Below are 16,824 nucleotides of genomic sequence, written 5' to 3' on the forward strand. Positions count from 1 at the left end.
GTAAAAGAGCAGAGGTCGGCTTGTCTGAGTGTTATTTGTTTAGATAAAAAGAAACGTGATATGTATTAATATCCCAAGTTTGCAGCTGTTTCATTGACATTCTTTTTGTTTTCTTAGCATGCCCCCACCCGTTACTTTATGCTAAGCTAGCCTATGCTAACCAGCTTCTAACTTTATCGTCAAATTTTGAGGTATGAACCAGATACCTGGTTTCTCATCAGCCCCTTCCTTCCCTTTATACACAAGGTGTCCAATAAAATTGTGATGGCCTGCATACATTGTCAGTGACCTTTATAAATGTCACACTGACTTGAAATGACCTTATTAAGACAATAATTGTGTTTTCGTCTGTGGAGTCTCAAGAGCTTTAGGACTTTAGGAGAGCAGCTTTAGGAGTGTTCATCACAAGTAAAATTGTTTTTTATTCCAGGCACAAAATTGAAAGTTATTAATTGCCATAAATTGATATGTTTAAAATCCAATCTTTATATATATATGGAAACACCCTCCATCATGAGAGATGGAGAGTTGTAGCTCTTCAGCAGAAAGTAGTACTGTATTTACGTTGAAGTAGCATACATTGAGTCAGAGAGCACCTTCACGAATTCCATACCGCTAAGAAAGTGAAGGATTATTTATGAACTTGCAAAGAGGGCTTTACTGCAACAAAAAAACATGCGTCATGCTGACATTCAATAAACAGACATGTCCATTCATGAAGACTTTCTCACCGGGTCTTTAACCAACCTGGGATAAGAGCTTGATCCGATGTTACGCTTTAAGTCCAGAGCAGGTTGTGTGTGTGGGACCTTGCACCCAAAAGGGGAGCAGCAGAGGACGGAGCCAAAACGACACTAATACAGCCAAACAACGGGACTCACCGAAGGAAAACAGGTCCAGTCTCACGACTCCCCTGTGGAGAACTTTGTCATCTGTGCACACGGGGTCTGCGGCTTCTACCGGACACCACGAGACAGACCCACAGACAAAGGTACAGCTTCAGATGTTTGTTTTTGGCAGGAACTTTAAAACAAACAAAAAGACAACAATTTTGACTTAATTGCAGAAAGTTTTGGCTAGCTACAAACCTTTCTAAGTTTGAGAAAGGGATGCTTGCTTTTATAAATTACAAAACAGTCTTGCTTCATATACTGTAAGATATGGATTTTATGTATATATTTAATTTTAAACTTTTGTTGTTATTTTAGTGGTTTAAAGCACATTTCGAGCGTATTTTGTGCTGGACTAATCAAATTATCTCTATTTAAACCTGACCACAATTTAAAAAGTAATTTTTAGTGGCAAACAGGACAAACATGTTTTAGCTAATGTTTTAGGTTTTACAGGCCCCACCTACTGTTCTGGTAAATTGCTACTCATCAACTTCAACTGCAATGGCTTTTTTTAACCGACTTGCTCCACATTTACCTGTTGTATGTGTCAGACAACCACATGTACATAAAAGAGGTAAAGCTAAAAACAAGCTAAAAAATAGTTAGCTAACGAGATGTTAACCACAACAAATGTAATTGCACCAGAGCTGTATATTAGAGAGAGTCTGGGCAACTCAACCCGTGTCAGAAGTACGGGACGGATGTGCTATGTTGAAATAAATCGCTTATTTTCATCATTAACCGGCCTAGAAATGTTATTGCCAGTGGCTGCACATATGTAAAAGTCCCTCATTTAAATACCCCAGCGTCTACTTACCTTATATTTCTTAAACGAGTCTGTGAAATGCTGTGTCGGCCAATCGCCTAATCAGTTGGCCAGACTCTCTAAAATACGGCTCTGGATTGCGTCACAGCTGTATATTAGAGGTTATCAGAGATAATCAGTTAATGCAGGTTTAAAACAAAACATGTGTTGAAAAAAAGGAAAGGAAATCTGAATGTGTCTTTGCACAATGTAGTCAAATAAAAATACTGTTGTTTCTTGATCATTGGTTAAAACTGTAGAAACATACAATTCAAAGCCATAAGCAACAACTAACCTCTGAATTGTCCCTGTAGTAAATGTTAGCTCACTCTCTCTAAGACGTTTTTATATCATATCAGCTTAGCAGTTGATAAAAATCGAATCATTTGTGTACACCAGCAACGATGCACATACAGCATTTCCAATTATAAAACTTGATCTGAGTCAAGTTTTACAGAATATGTCCTGAAATGACTCTGAGGTGTTTCTGAGTTCACACGTGATCTCCAGGGCACTGTCACTTTAACATGGCTGAAGCGAACCGTGATTAGACATGATTACAAAGGCATTTTCACCAATGACTTTCAGGCACCCCCGTCAGGTCTGGCTGTGTCTTTTGTGCTTATGTTTGTTTGGGATTTGGCCTGTGCTCGGGGGGAAACTGCTGCAATAAGAGCAAGTGTTTGTGTGTTTTTACAGGGGAGACAATGAGCACTGGAAGCATTCAGAGTGGCGGGAAAGACAGGTGCAGGTAAGAGAAGAAGAGAATTATAACCATCCTAACAACACTGGAATTGTGCAGTATTCATAAGCTGTTCGTGGCTGCTTTTTATAAGTCTTGCATTCGCTCTGTGATGAAACTTAAATAGTCTCGTAATCATCGTCTTTCACCAGCGAACCCCCTGGTTATCTACTTAACACCTCTGCTTGCTAAAGAATGTGCCTTAAGTCTATTCATGTGACGCTGTTACATGAAGTGGCAGGGGGCAACTGGGGCGCCCACGATTAGGTTGTTTTTTTTTTTTTACCTCCATGTTTTTTGTTTTATCTCAGTATCCTCCACAGTGTCCAAATATTAGAACATCATTGACTTTCAGCCACGATTTATTGGTTAAATTCTGCAACATCTTTTCTTTTTTTTCAGTTTTTTCCCCTTTTTTTCTTAAATAAATCAGTTAAACTTGTTCTCTGTACATACAACTAACTATAGAAGTGTTCTTAAAGAGTTGACTTTCACTCATTCGATATTGTTGTTTGGGATTGCTTCTTTAATCAGTGACCCAACGATCACCGCAGCATTTATGAATTTTAATGCCATGTTGATCTGCTGTGTTTCTGACCGTTTATTCTACTGTTTTGTTTTTTGTCCTTTCCCAACAAGAGATTTTCCATTACTGGCTGCTTAAGCCTTAATCTTCTGTTATCGCATCGTATTTATGGTTTCGAAATCTTAACTATTGGGAAAAAATGCCCTTTCTAATCCGTGACGTAAACTGACCCTTACTATGCCGCAACTGCTGTTAATTAGAATTCATTGAGCTTCTGTTTTGATGTTTAAACATCTGCGCTTAAAAAAAGAAATCAGAGCTGTATTTAACCCCCCACATCCGTCTGAGCTTACAAAGATAACCTTTGGCCTATATGAGGAGAGGCTGGATTGAGGCCAAAAGAAGCTAATGCTATTGTGCGCCGTTGTCCCCTCACTAATGCATGAGTGTAACTGTGGCGTTGCATGTATTGTTCTGTGTGCTCAGCTGATGGAGAGAATGCTGGCAGTAAACCTCTTAGGGATCTGACGGGTTGCTCAAGTCTTGCAACAATACTCACAATGATGGAGGATCAGCCTCCTGCCCTCCTCTTCTGCTCCCTGTGACTATACAGAAAAAAAAAAAAAACTCGCGCACATTCACATGCCCGTCTCCTGCCCGCGATTAAACCTCAAAGCTGAGTCGCTCTCGCGTACATTCCTGCGTCGACCCCACTGCTCTCTCGGCCGTCGCTTCGTTGCGCCCTGACCCGACGGGACACGGCCAGAGGAGAAGGGGCCGCACCGGCTCAACCCTGAGGGCTTGAGTTTTTGAGTTTCTCACCGGAGGACCTGAAACAGAAGCTGCCCGAAGCACATGCGGAGAGATCTGACTAACTAGGAATCAGTTCATATTACTTCCAGTGGCCTGGGCAGAGTGAAGGCCGCTCACATCAGACGTCTGCAACGAGTCCTACCAAAGAGGTCTGAAGAGACTTTGTTGTTGTTGTTGTTGCAGGACTGCATCCCTATTTTTTCCGTTTTAAACATCCTTTTGACCTTAAGGACGTAAAGTGCAAAGACTCTCACGGATTCCAGGACATTTTTTCTTTTTTTTTTAAAAAACAAAAAGATGGATCCTTTAACAGACAGTCCACGCGTGCGCTCAGACAGCATGAGCAGCTCAGCGTCTCAGGGCTCGAGGTCCAAGGTCCTCCTCCGACAACGGCTGTCCCAGCTGATGACCTGCATCGAGGACATGAGCTCAGACGACGAAGCCAGCGAAGAGGTGTCCCGCACGCTGGACGAAGCGTTTCAGCTCTGTGGACACTGCGTTCCCACGGACGCATTCAGGTTGACAAGCGCACATGCTTGCTGATGTACACACACGCAATTGCACAGACACGCCGCGGGTGGCTGTTTGAAACAACCACTTCTTACTCACGGTTTTGCTTCGTTGCGGAGAAAATGACTCGTGTAGTGGAAACTGAACTGTTGTTATTAAAACCTGCAAAAAAAAATGACATAGCTTCTGTTCATCCAGCTCATTTCTGTCTCTATAGATTGAAACTTTTGCTGCTTCCAATTAATCCATAAGATAAAAAAAGTGCATGTCAAAAAATATGTTATATGTTGTCATTATTTTCTCTATTTATACTCTGTTAGTGTTAAATACTGTGGATTTTTTGTGCCTTGTAGAATGAATGAGTAAGTAATTAGTAATTAAAGCTTTTTTTTTTTGTCATTACCAAACGCAGACTGCACATGGTGACCTGGAATGTGGCCACAGCGGAGCCTCCTGAAGACGTCACCTCCCTGTTGCAACTTGATGTCCAGCCCCCCACAGACGTTTACGTGATTGGGTGAGAAATGAGGATTAAATAAGGACTTTAATAAGAATGTGATTAATGAACAAAGGTGCATGCATTTGGAAAAAGTCGCTTGATGTGGTAAAAAAATAAAAAGTCAGGGCCAAAGCAACACTGTTTGTCACTCTATGTGTTTTGTTTGTGTTGGCGCGTGGCAGCCTGCAGGAGGTGAATGCTACCCCCGTGAGGTTCATCTCAGACCTGGTGGTGGAGGACTCCTGGAGCCATGTCTTCATGGACACGCTGGCGCCCAGAGGCTTTGTCAAAGTGAGACGGGACGTGTGTTGTCCCTAAGAGCTGCTATAAATGCATGTTGAACATTTGCAAATATACTGCATATGTTCTTAGATGATATAACACAGTGAATATCACATGCATATGATTTGAAACACAATTAAACAAACATGTATACGACAAATAAATAGCGACAACATGTAAAAAATGTTAAACATAATCTGCCACTGCCTCCATTTGTGTCCAGGTCACCTCAGTGAGGATGCAGGGTTTGCTGCTGCTGGTTTTCGCCAAACAAATTCATCTCCCCTACATCAGAAACATCCAGACCACCTACACGCGCACCGGCATCTTTGGCTACTGGGTAGGAAACTCAGAACGGTCAGGTCTGAGCCTCGTACACAACAACACTGTTAAATCTCCGCATGCCAGGAAACCCACTGGCCTCAGATGCTGTGGGGTTTAAACACATCATGAAAGACCTATTGTGTTTGTTTAGTGGAATGCGCAGCAGCTTTGACAAAAAGGAAATCTCAGACAAAGAGGACTAGAAACGGCGCGGCGCACTGGGGCAAACACTTGCAAGACAAGTTCTAATCCATGATCCAAGTTAAAGGGGAAAAAACGAAACTTTTTTCCGTTCACATAAGTGGGGACAGTTTGATTGTTTTCCTGTTTCTACTCCTCTGTGTATCTGGCAGGGTAACAAAGGAGGAGTGTCCGTGCGTTTTTCCTTCTACGGACACATGGTGTGCTTCCTCAACTGCCACCTGGCGGCTCACATGAACTACGCTCTGCAGCGCGTCGACGAGTTCGAGTACATCCTGGAGGCACAAGACTTTGACTTCATGGACACCCCACACGTCCTGGATCACAAGTCAGCGCGCGCCACTGCCAACGCCGCACACATACGCACCAAGAGTTGTTGTGCAATGATTGTCATGAGTTTCTGTCGCTCTCTCTCAGGCTGGTGTTCTGCTTTGGCGACCTGAACTTTCGCATTTCAGACCACGGCTTGCACTTTCTCCGCTCGTGCATCAACAGCGGGCGGTTTAATTTGCTGTGGGACAAGGACCAGGTACTGCGCCGGAGCCGTGCACGTTGGACGCACACAGCTACGCACACCCGCTAACCAGTGTCAATGTGTCCGCAGCTCCTGGCGATGAGGAAGAAGGAACCCTTCCTGCAGGAATTCGAGGAAGGGCCTTTAAATTTTAAACCCACGTACAAGTTTGACCGTAACTCCGACACCTACGACACCAGGTAACGCGCTCAAACGTTGTGCAGGCAAATACGTTGCTCGCAGATACCCTTCACATTTTGCAAATCTGTGCTCTTGTTTCCATTTGAATTTTTGCGCAGCTCTCCAAAGACGTGGTTGGGTTTTAAGTAAGATGTGATTTGTGTTGCATGCCCCACATTCCCTTAGGTCTCACTGTCACTTCCTTCTCTCAAAGCTTTTGCTATGAAGTCTTTTAGTTTCATGTCTAAGCCACGCCCCTTAGACACATGAAACAGGAGCCCACAAATAGTGCATAGATGAAGTGTGTAGATGAAGTTGGGAGCAGCTCTTTCTCTGACTCCAGTCCTTACACCGGCACCGTGTATGTGCCCCTTTCAGAAAGAGCACTGTGGCGCTGCCCCTAACCATGTACAGACCCAGGCCCCTACAGCGCTCCAGCACCACCCTCTTCTTCCTCCTAACCTCCCTCATCTGGGGGCTGCTATCTTTCTGGTTGGGGGCCTGGTACAGGGAGCTAGACCCGCCAAGGTGGGTGTCTCCACAGATATGCCCTGTAGACGTAAGAGATGTCACATAGGACATAAAATAGGGATATGGAGACAAGGTATGTGGAGTTACGAATAGAGACAGCGATATAAATGACAAGACACAAATGGTTTTAGTCAACCTAATAAACCTATGAAATAAAGGCGTGATCTGCAAATGCATTAGACCTGAAATCCTTCCTGCAGCCCACTGTGTGCTCCTGCATAATGCACATGTTGCTTTTTATAGTAAGTTAGAATAAAAAAAGTGCTGTAATACCATGTTAAATGGTACTGTCCACGCCTAGCATCTATCATTTCTCCTCTGCATGCTGCACTGTAGGTACAGTTCTGCACTGTGTGTATGTGTGTCTTTACTTTGTGTTCTTTAACACCACTTGTTTTCAATGTTTGTTTTTTTTTTTATTATTCTTTATAAGTTAGGTTTACATGAATAGACATAGTCATACCTGGCCTCTCAGGTAAGCAATAGACGCAAAGATATTAGCACAACCTCAAACAGGAATCCTGTCATCAACACTCGCCTTTGCTTTGTCCAGCGGCAAGAAGAGGAAGCCGGCCTGGACGGATCGGATCCTCTGGCGCGTCAAACCCAAAAGCCTGCCGTCAGAGGATGACGATGACGAGAGGGCGTCCACTTCCACAGACGACGGTCAGGATGAGTATCCACTCCTGGTCACCCAGGACAAATACACCAGCGACATGAGCTACGGAGTCAGCGACCACAAGCCGGTCATCGCAACCTTCAGTCTGGAGGTGAGAACACATAGACACACACACACTGTGTTGGACAACAGCGCTCATATACATCTCCTGACTCTATGATGGTGCAGCCACTTAATGAGCTTTTCCTACAGCTGAGGAAATGCTTTGACACAGCACTGGTGCATGTTTCGCCTTTGGGCGTATGGAGCGCCGACCAGGATGCACTTCTGACCTACACTGTCCAAGAGGACTTCATGTCCTCCACATGGGACTGGATTGGTCTATACAAGGTGTGAAGATGAATGTAGTGGGAAAAAAATGAACTGGTTAAACACATCAGCTGTGAACTGATGTATTTGTCGACCTGCAGGTGGGATTTAAGAGCCCGACCGACTACGAAACTTTTGTTTGGGTTAGAGAGAATGACCTGCCAGAGACAAATGAGGTCATACAGGTACAGTGAAGTATTTGTGTCTTCTTTTTTTTTTCTTAACAAATGCTACACGACTACATAGGTTCATGTGTGTGTGTGTTTGTTTTGGTTGCAGATATCCATGGATAAGAACCATATCCCTCTGCTAGGTGGCCAGTATGTTTTGGGTTACTACAGTACAAACCTGAGAAGCATCGTTGGCCTCAGTGCGAGCTTCCAGGTGAGCATACCACACATTATTTGTGCTTTACTTTCGTATGCCTTCACCTTATTGTCATTTGTTTACTTAGAAAATGATTATGTAGATATAGAAATAGAAAACTGGTTTTAGCGACCTAGAAGTCTTTGATGGCAAATTGTGCAAGAAAATGAGTGACTGCTGAGGAAATAAACAAATCATTTTCATCCCAGGACAGTTCAACCGTAATTTCCAGGCAAATGTGTACTCGTTAACTACTACAACATGGAATATACAGAAAATTACTGGTGTTCTTCAGTTTTTGCGTATTTTGCACTCAATGAAAATGTACAGCATGTTTGTCAGTTCTGTGTTATCTAAGGGCCTGGACCAGATGGAAGCAAATTCCACTCTATGTCACTCTTAGTGGCCATTTTATTAGGTACAAATGACAATCGAATGCAACCCAGTGCAACAGTTGTGCCGTTGATTTCTGATTTTCTTGTGGCAGCTTGCTCTAGTGGGAGCTTTACCATTTATTTATGAGATAAGGACACTGACTATGGCAACTCACACCTTTGGATTCATTACCCGTTAGATTAAGAGCCATGTTAAATGAACTGTCCAAGCAAATACAGAATAGAGTGACTAATTATATCAGGAACAAAGAGGGACAGTGAGTGATCTTTAAATTTTACATTAATTTTGTATCTTTTGTCGTGTGAGATTTGCAAATCGTCCATTTTTAACTGCATCTCCTTAAGTGGCATCTTAACTTTTGCAGATCCTGGAGTCAAAGCGTGCTGCCTTGGAAGGCCTTGTTCCCGAGGATATCAATGGGCTCAATAAATAAGGAGGAACTCAGTCCATCTTGTTCCTCTCTGCTGTCACGAGCACAGATCTGAAAATGTCTCTAGCCACGCCCCCAACGCCGTCATCTCCTGGATAAGATGGCTTAAATAATGACCGCCATACAGTGCCACCAAGAGATTGGAAACAATTAATATGCTGGAACAAAAAAGAACACATTAACGAGAAGCCCAGCAGCTCATCTACAGGCTTTTTAAGAAAAATGTACTGACACGTGACAAACTACATAGCTGGTTTAAAACGAAAAATGTGCTAAGTGTTGTTTTTGAAAACATTTGACAAATAGTATTTGAATATACATTAGTATAAGTGCAGGTAATACCATAAGTGCATGAACGATCTACCAATCATAGCACACTGTTGTCTAGAAAATTGTTGATGAAGACTGTTTTACATTTATGTCTTAATGAAGAAAGATGTGTGTTTTTTTTTGTTTTTTTTTCAAATTCTGCGATTACTAGAGCCAAGTATTTTATAAAGTTAGGTGAAAACACATGAGAATGTTTTTTTAAAAAAGCGTTTCCTATTCTCTAAAAATTACCATTGTGGACATTGAGAAAATGCACGCATGTGTTTTCATTGTGTGACTGGCTGACTGATGAATGAATGATAAATCACAGCGCACATAACACAATTAGTCTGCGCAATGATGAATGAGGGTAGGGAAGTGCTGGAACATGCGTCTCTTATTCTGGGGATGTGAAAGCAAGATGTCTGTATTCAACATATCTGGAGTCTGATTAAAATTGATGAGTTCACTGTAAAACTATGGAACTTCATTGTTATATTACACAAAAAGTAATTGTTTTGTGATTTTATGAATGGGGCTATTGTCAAACTGTTTATTGTTTCTGACCCGTAGCAGAAACTGAGCATTTTATTTAGTTATTTTAGTTGTTATAATGACCAAACAATAAATATAACCATGCTCTAGGGATCATTTGACTGTTTCCTCTTTTGACTTGAAACTGGCAGCGAATGTGTTACACCCACAATGAAAAAATAATCAGACAAGTCATCCATCTACAACTATGGTTAACTTAAAGGCATGACAGTGGCCCTACTGTGACAATTCTTATGACGAAAATGATGATGGTAAATCACTTTCAGAGAAAACAGCATGTAAAACTGAGCGATGACAAGTGAAATGGTTCCGTGGGACTCTTAAAACCGATGAACCTGCTGGGAGGCGCATCTTGTTCAAAGTTTATGACATTTGGAGTTGTTGACATTACCAGCACCTGATGGAACTGAAGTGATGTAAGTTGTAGTTTTTTATTTATTGCATTGCAATAAATGCATGATCCTTATAAACTAATTGCTTATTATTAACATTCACTGCATATATTAGCCATCAATATGATGGGCACCATTAATAATATTTAAAATGAAAATACATTTTTAGTTATTGTTTACATCATGGCATTCTTTGCCTTTCTGCGTATGTAGCCTTTGTGTAGTGCCTTTGTTCTTGTTGAGCGTTTCCGTGTTTTTTTTATTTGTTTATCTGCAGCTCATCTGTTAAACTGATTTGCCTGTGTTTTACATAGATCAGAGATAATTTGTTTAATTGAGTTGCCACCACACCCAAAACCATCGAAATAATCAATAATCAATAGAAATAATAATAGGTGATATTATTGATATTTTGAATATTATTATCCAAAATATTAACAATATTTAGAATTTCTGAAAATTCGCGAGCGGCGTAAATTAACCAAGCCGGAAACTCACAGAAACGTTATAGAAGTTAAGATGGTTAGAGCAACCTCCCATAATTCCTTGCGCAAACACGTTCGATGCCATGACAACATTGACGTCTCGGCGTATCTCGCATTAAAAGGCTCTTCGGAGGTACACACGTGGGGAGTGCGAACACTTTGCCCACCTCGCTGAAGGTAAGGATATAACATGCTTATTTACCATTAATGTCCTATAAAAGTGGAAGTAGTTGTGCCAACAAGTGTCGGGTACTTTGCTGCTCTGCGATCGGAACGAAAGGCCTTTAGATGCTCGAAATGCTAACTGTAAGCTAGCTAGGTTAGCTTTAGCCGGTTGGTTTACTGGTGGCTAGCGAGACTGATCAGTTTGCTCCAAAGATTTATAACGAAGGTTTTAAGCATGTCACTACAGTGTGTTGCTCCCTGCCAAACTAATGTTAGCCAGTTAAAGTCATGTGTTTGTTGTCGGGTAATCTAGCAAGAAGTAATGTTGCGTTCATGGCAGGGTTGAAAAGTGAAGTGACAGCATCTCGTATGAACCAGATTGGTTGGATCGGATGGACATCAACAATCTCCTCAAGTCTTAGTACAAATGTTTCCATGTTTTCACTCATTGACTGGTTATGACTTCATTCCTTAATCTCCCAGTTGTGTCAGGAACCATTATTAACATATGTCGGGGAAATAATTAAGTGTAACATGTTGTGCTTTTACCCCCATCTGTTTCAAGGATGGCGACTGAGGACGTGGAGCGACTGTTGATCCAGTTTCAGGATGAGAGCGGGGAGGTTCTGGGTTCACCGTTTGATGTGCCTCTAGACATCACCCCAGACAAACTACAGCTGGTCTGCAATGCATTGCTACAAAAGGTAACCAGGCCTCATGCATAAACATAAATGTGCAATTGAAGTTGAAATGAGCTTTATTTGTCTTCACACAAAAGACTTGTCAGTCTTTCATGTTTATCCAAGCTTTGTCCTTATCTATCATAATCAGCATCATGATATCAACATTTTAACACTATGGTAATGTGACATAGACATGATATGAGATATGAAAATTTCATATCACGATTATTGTGATGGTTATCATTAGTGACACAGTATTGTTGAAATGTCCTCAAAATGTTTAAAAGTACTTATACACACACACACTGAAATCATTTAACCAAATTTTATTTTGAAAATGACAGTGACAACAAAAACAAATAAAAAAACAAGCACAATGAACTTTAGGATGTAGTAGCCATAGCATCACTGCTGCACACCCACTCTGTAAATACTTCCTGTTTTTTTTATTGTTTATTTTTATTCAAAGCAGACCAGAGCCACTGCACCAGTAACAGACCAAACATGCCCAATTAAGTGTCAGTGTTCGTACACAGCAGAAACACACGTTGCTCTGCTCCTGTACATATCTCTCATAACATGTGTAGCAGTAACATTAGGTAACACTTAAAACTTCAGTTTCCTCTAATGATGAAATATAGGAAAGTCTGACAGACAAACTAGGACATTCTGCACTATTCCTAGGTCCCCACATCATGCATTCAGCTATAAGTTAACTCACTGTGCACTCGCCGTATAGTTGTGGGTGGCATGCGCGCCGGCGTCTGAGGGAGTGAGTGCTGCTGCCTCTCCAGAAATGAGCCCCATCACCATGAATTATTTCGTGCGGATAATAAAAATTTGAAATGGTAATGCTAACAGCCAAGAGTTTAACCACAGTTTATCATGAAACCAGGAATCGTTAAATCCCTACTGTAAAGTTAGAGATGCATTAAGTTATTCTAGGAAATCTAGTAATCGAGTATCTGTTTGTCACCCATTGCAGGAGGAGCCAGTGCCGCTGGCTTTTTTCGTGCGAGGAGAGGCCGAGGTGGTGTCCAATCTAAGGTCATGTGTCAAAGCCCTTGGAGTTGAGACTGAACAAGTTCTGCCAGTGGTGTACCAGCCTCAGGCCGTGTTCAGGGTCCGGGCTGTGGCCCGCTGCACCAGCACCCTGCAAGGACACACGGAGGCTGTCATCTCCACTGCTTTCAGCCCCACCGGCAAGTGAGTAACTCTGACAACGGTGATATGATGAACAGCTGTTTGTAAATAACCCAAATGATACAGCTTCTCACAGAGAGGATGCAAGTATATTATATATTATGTCCTGGAGTCACACTCCAGGAAAAATCTTAACAGCTGCTTATTCATTTCTACTTTGTTTCAGATACCTGGCCAGTGGTTCAGGTGATACCACAGTGCGGTTTTGGGACTTGAACACGGAGACACCACATCACACTGCCAGAGGTATAAAGTCAGAGCCTGGTTTGCTGTTCATAAAGAAACACATGTTTGGTTGATGGTTTTAGAGACAACTGTTCATTTCATTTTAAGGACACACACACTGGGTACTCAGCATCGCCTGGTCGCCTGATGGCAAGAAGCTGGCCTCCGGGTGCAAGAACAGTCAGGTGTGCTTCACACAAACACACACATCCGAGCTGCGTTATTCAAGATGAATTCCGTGAACATCATGTGTTCATTTTCTGTTTTGCTGTTTCCGTAGATCTGTCTGTGGGATCCAGCGACAGGTGCACAGGTGGGGAAGACTCTGACAGGACACACCAAGTGGATCACGTGGCTCTGCTGGGAACCTCTCCATCTGTGAGCTCATCGCCTTTTCACTGCTTTATATTGTTGATTGTTATTGTCGCCGCAGACCTAAAATACCAGTCGCATGCGGCTACATAGAAAGCAAATGTTCCAGAAATGAGAAACACTGTTGAAATTAAACTCCAGCTTTGTCATATATTACTCAAAGAATGAAAGCAACTATGGGACACCGATAAATTGTTGAGATTAAGTCAGATAACATGTCATGCCGATAAGTGGAATCATTGGATAGTTCTGAAAATGCAAAGGTTTTGAAAGTGCTGAATGACCAACATGCTCCAGAAGCTTGTGGTAGAGAAACTCGTGTGCGTGTATTTCTTTTTAAATTTAGCCTGCCTTAAATATTTATGTTTTTCCTGCTCCTCAACTTCAGTAACCCGGAGTGCCGGCACTTGGCCAGCAGCTCTAAGGATGGCTCGATACGTATCTGGGACACTGTGCTGGGACGCTGCGAGAAGATCCTCACCGGACACACTCAGTCCGTCACCTGCGTGAAGTGGGGAGGGGATGGACTTCTGTACACGTCCTCCCAGGACAGGACGGTCAAAGTGTGGAGAGCGAAAGATGTGAGTGTGCGCCTGTGTGTGTTGCTGAGACGCCACGGTACGGGCAGATCGCTCTGAATGATGGGGGGGAGGCGACATCTGTGCAGCAGAGGGATGAGATTAAGTGTGTGTTCCTGTGTCGATACAGGGGGTCCAGTGCAGGACTCTGCAGGGTCACGCTCACTGGGTGAACACTCTAGCGCTCAGCACAGACTATGTCCTGCGCACTGGAGCTTTTGAACCCGCAAGTGCCACTATCAACCTCCAGGATCTCACTGGATCTTGTAAGGGCCGCTAATCTTTTTTTTTTTTTTTTTTTTTTCGGATGCTGGACATGTGTAGGAGGATGTTTCACATAACAAGTGTTTATTGATGTTTTTCCCCAGTGGAAGAGATTAAGGATAAAGCGCTGCAGAGATATAACACCGTTAGAGTAAGTGCTGTTAATTTTCATGTGGTAAAGTTACTATTTCCCTATGGCTCCTCTGTATCTCAACGCAACTTTCTCCTGTTCTTGTGCCACAGGGTTCAGCTCCAGAGCGCTTAGTGTCAGGCTCAGATGACTTCACCTTGTTCTTGTGGAACCCTGCAGAAGACAAGAAGCCTTTGGCCAGAATGACCGGCCACAGCGCGCTGGTCAACGAAGTGCTCTTCTCTCCAGACACCAGGCTCCTTGCTTCTGCCTCATTCGATAAGTCCATTAAAATCTGGGATGGACGCACCGGAAAGTAAGAACATCTCTCCATCATGTAGAGCAGCAAATGAAAGAGTGTTGTTGTACCTAAGTGTAATACTTCTGTTGTCCAGGGGATGGTGCTGTATAATAAGGTCTCTGCCTTCTTGTTTTCTTTCCCCCAGGTACCTGATGTCACTGCGTGGCCATGTGGGGTCTGTGTATCAAGTGGCATGGTCTGCAGACAGCAGGCTGCTGGTCAGTGGAAGCAGCGACAGCACGCTTAAAGTGTGGGACATTAAAACTGGAAAGCTGAACATGGATCTACCGGGACACGCTGACGAGGTGAGGAAGGGGACGACTGCAAAGTGCTCATTCCTGATTGATGTGTATTGGTTGTTAAATGTACAGAAATGTACATAATGGTATTTTTTCAAAATTCTGAAGGTGTCAGGGTGTATTTTTTTTGTTTTTTTTTAATGCATGATATGCAGTAGATAATGGACTATTTTACTGTGATGATGAGTAAATATTGTAGAATAATCCCACACTAGTAGTTTGCATGACCCTGTGTTAGCGCTGTCTGGGACATTGACAGCTCAGAGAGAAAAAAAAAAAAAAGAATTAAATGTTATCGAGATGAAATGAAGAAACGGGAATAATTACGATTTAATTTATTTTGACATATTTATTCATATTTAAACATATTTAAACTGCTATGTCTGTAATGTCAATAGCAGCACGACCGGCTACCGTAATGATTGTAGTCTGCGTGCAACCTTTTTTTTCTACTGTCATTTATAAAAAGCTAAAATTGGAGACCGTTATAGCCAGCAAACAGGAGGGGGGCACACAAGTCCTCTCGTTCTGCCGCTTAATTTTTTCGGACATTTCTATCTTCACCACGCCTCGCATTGATGCAGTGATGCCATGACTGTTTAGAAGCGCGACACTGAAAACAGTCCGGTCTGAAACAGTGTCTCGCGGCGCAACGTTCCAAACGCTGTGTAACCGAATACACCGGTATATTAAAAATTCATATCATTCCTTTATTTCCTGTGCAGGTTTATGCGGTCGACTGGAGTCCTGATGGCCAGAGAGTGGCCAGCGGCGGGAAAGACAAATGTCTCCGAATGTGAGTGTCACAGCAGAAAGTCTCTTTCGAAATGTTTGAATGCTGGCGTTTCCTGACGCTTAACCCTTTGGCCTTGTGTCGTCTGTTTCCAGATGGAGAAGATAGCCACGTCTCTGTACTTACCCCTGAGTTTAACAGACATTTGAAGAAGCCAGCTGACACAAAGGGTTGTCCTCATTTTTTTTTTTTTTATTTTTAGTGTCAACAGTGACACTGTTATGAGAAGCTCAAGTCGCTTGAGGTGAGACCCGTGCTGGAATATTAACAATGTAAGACTGTTAAGGGATCAACACACTGATCAGTGTGTTTCAGTATTGGCATCCAACCATCTGAAGAAGGTGGGAAAAATCATGAATTTGCACACATCAGAAGCTCTGATGTGACTTTAATGAATCCTTATCATGTCGTCATGTAAAGACAAAGATTATACAGTTGTTAAAATGCAACCTAAAACTAGAATTCCTTTTAAGAGGCGGGGAGATGAAATTTAATCGTGACTTAAAAGATCTTAAAGAGTTAACGCCAGCACGTCGTGTCCCTTCCTTCACCTTAAGCCTTGCCGGGTGACGTACATAAACGTAGGTGACAGGTGGGGCGGCGAGGCGGCAGGCAACAGGTGGGAGTGCTAATGCCTTCCTCTGTGATGTTAATGCTGAGGTCGCTTGCCCCGCTCCTTCAGCCTTTAATCTGCAAAGCCTCAACCTGCTGATTGCTCAGCCTGTGCGATGAAGCCAAGTGTCACCAGCTCAGAACCGCCTGGGCCACAGGTTCACCCTTCCAGCTGCACGAATACAAACATGAATGGTTGTATTTTACGTTGTGTAAAGAATCCACTATGGATTAGTAGTGTATTCCATTGGTGGGAACCAGCAGCTACACTGGTAAAACTTTACAGTTTTATCGATCAGTCACTTCACCTGCAATCAACAGATTTGTGTTTAGGAAATGTAAATTGTAAGAATATATGTAATAGCAGTTTTTACTGTATAAATAAACATTCATTTTCATGTCACTCCTTTGTCTATAGTTGCATCTGTCAGACAAAATTACAATAGGGAATGGATTAC

General features: G+C 42.6%; 2 protein-coding genes across 4 annotated transcripts; both read left to right on the forward strand.

Annotated features, from left to right (window-relative positions):
- The first annotated feature begins 788 nt into the window (after positions 1-788).
- inpp5kb (inositol polyphosphate-5-phosphatase Kb) lies at positions 789-9,960 on the forward strand. Of its 3 annotated transcripts, XM_047608026.1 has the most exons (14): positions 789-991; positions 2,398-2,449; positions 4,702-4,806; positions 4,971-5,079; positions 5,294-5,410; positions 5,748-5,923; positions 6,013-6,124; positions 6,200-6,309; positions 6,409-6,435; positions 7,374-7,590; positions 7,692-7,829; positions 7,910-7,993; positions 8,088-8,192; positions 8,935-9,960. In XM_047608026.1, the coding sequence occupies exons 2-14, from the start codon at positions 2,406-2,408 to the stop codon at positions 9,001-9,003; spliced, it is 1,413 nt and encodes a 470-aa protein (XP_047463982.1). In that variant the 5' UTR covers positions 789-991; positions 2,398-2,405; the 3' UTR covers positions 9,004-9,960. The 3 variants fall into 3 exon arrangements, with proteins under 3 accessions (XP_047463982.1, XP_047463980.1, XP_047463981.1); XM_047608024.1 differs by lacking the exons at positions 789-991; positions 2,398-2,449 and adding an exon at positions 3,545-4,297; XM_047608025.1 differs by lacking the exons at positions 789-991; positions 2,398-2,449; positions 6,409-6,435 and adding an exon at positions 3,605-4,297.
- An 849-nt stretch (positions 9,961-10,809) lies between these two features.
- nle1 (notchless homolog 1 (Drosophila)) lies at positions 10,810-16,766 on the forward strand. The gene is made up of 13 exons (XM_047607153.1): positions 10,810-10,918; positions 11,472-11,610; positions 12,575-12,795; positions 12,959-13,038; positions 13,126-13,202; positions 13,298-13,395; positions 13,778-13,970; positions 14,098-14,233; positions 14,336-14,382; positions 14,475-14,677; positions 14,808-14,967; positions 15,687-15,757; positions 15,850-16,766. Exons 2-13 carry the CDS (start codon positions 11,473-11,475, stop codon positions 15,860-15,862), a joined length of 1,437 nt encoding a protein of 478 aa, XP_047463109.1. The 5' UTR covers positions 10,810-10,918; position 11,472; the 3' UTR covers positions 15,863-16,766.
- Positions 16,767-16,824: the final 58 nt, after the last annotated feature.

The sequence above is a fragment of the Mugil cephalus genome, chromosome 15 (genome assembly GCF_022458985.1).
Source record: "Mugil cephalus isolate CIBA_MC_2020 chromosome 15, CIBA_Mcephalus_1.1, whole genome shotgun sequence".
Taxonomy (NCBI): Eukaryota; Metazoa; Chordata; class Actinopteri; order Mugiliformes; family Mugilidae; genus Mugil; species Mugil cephalus.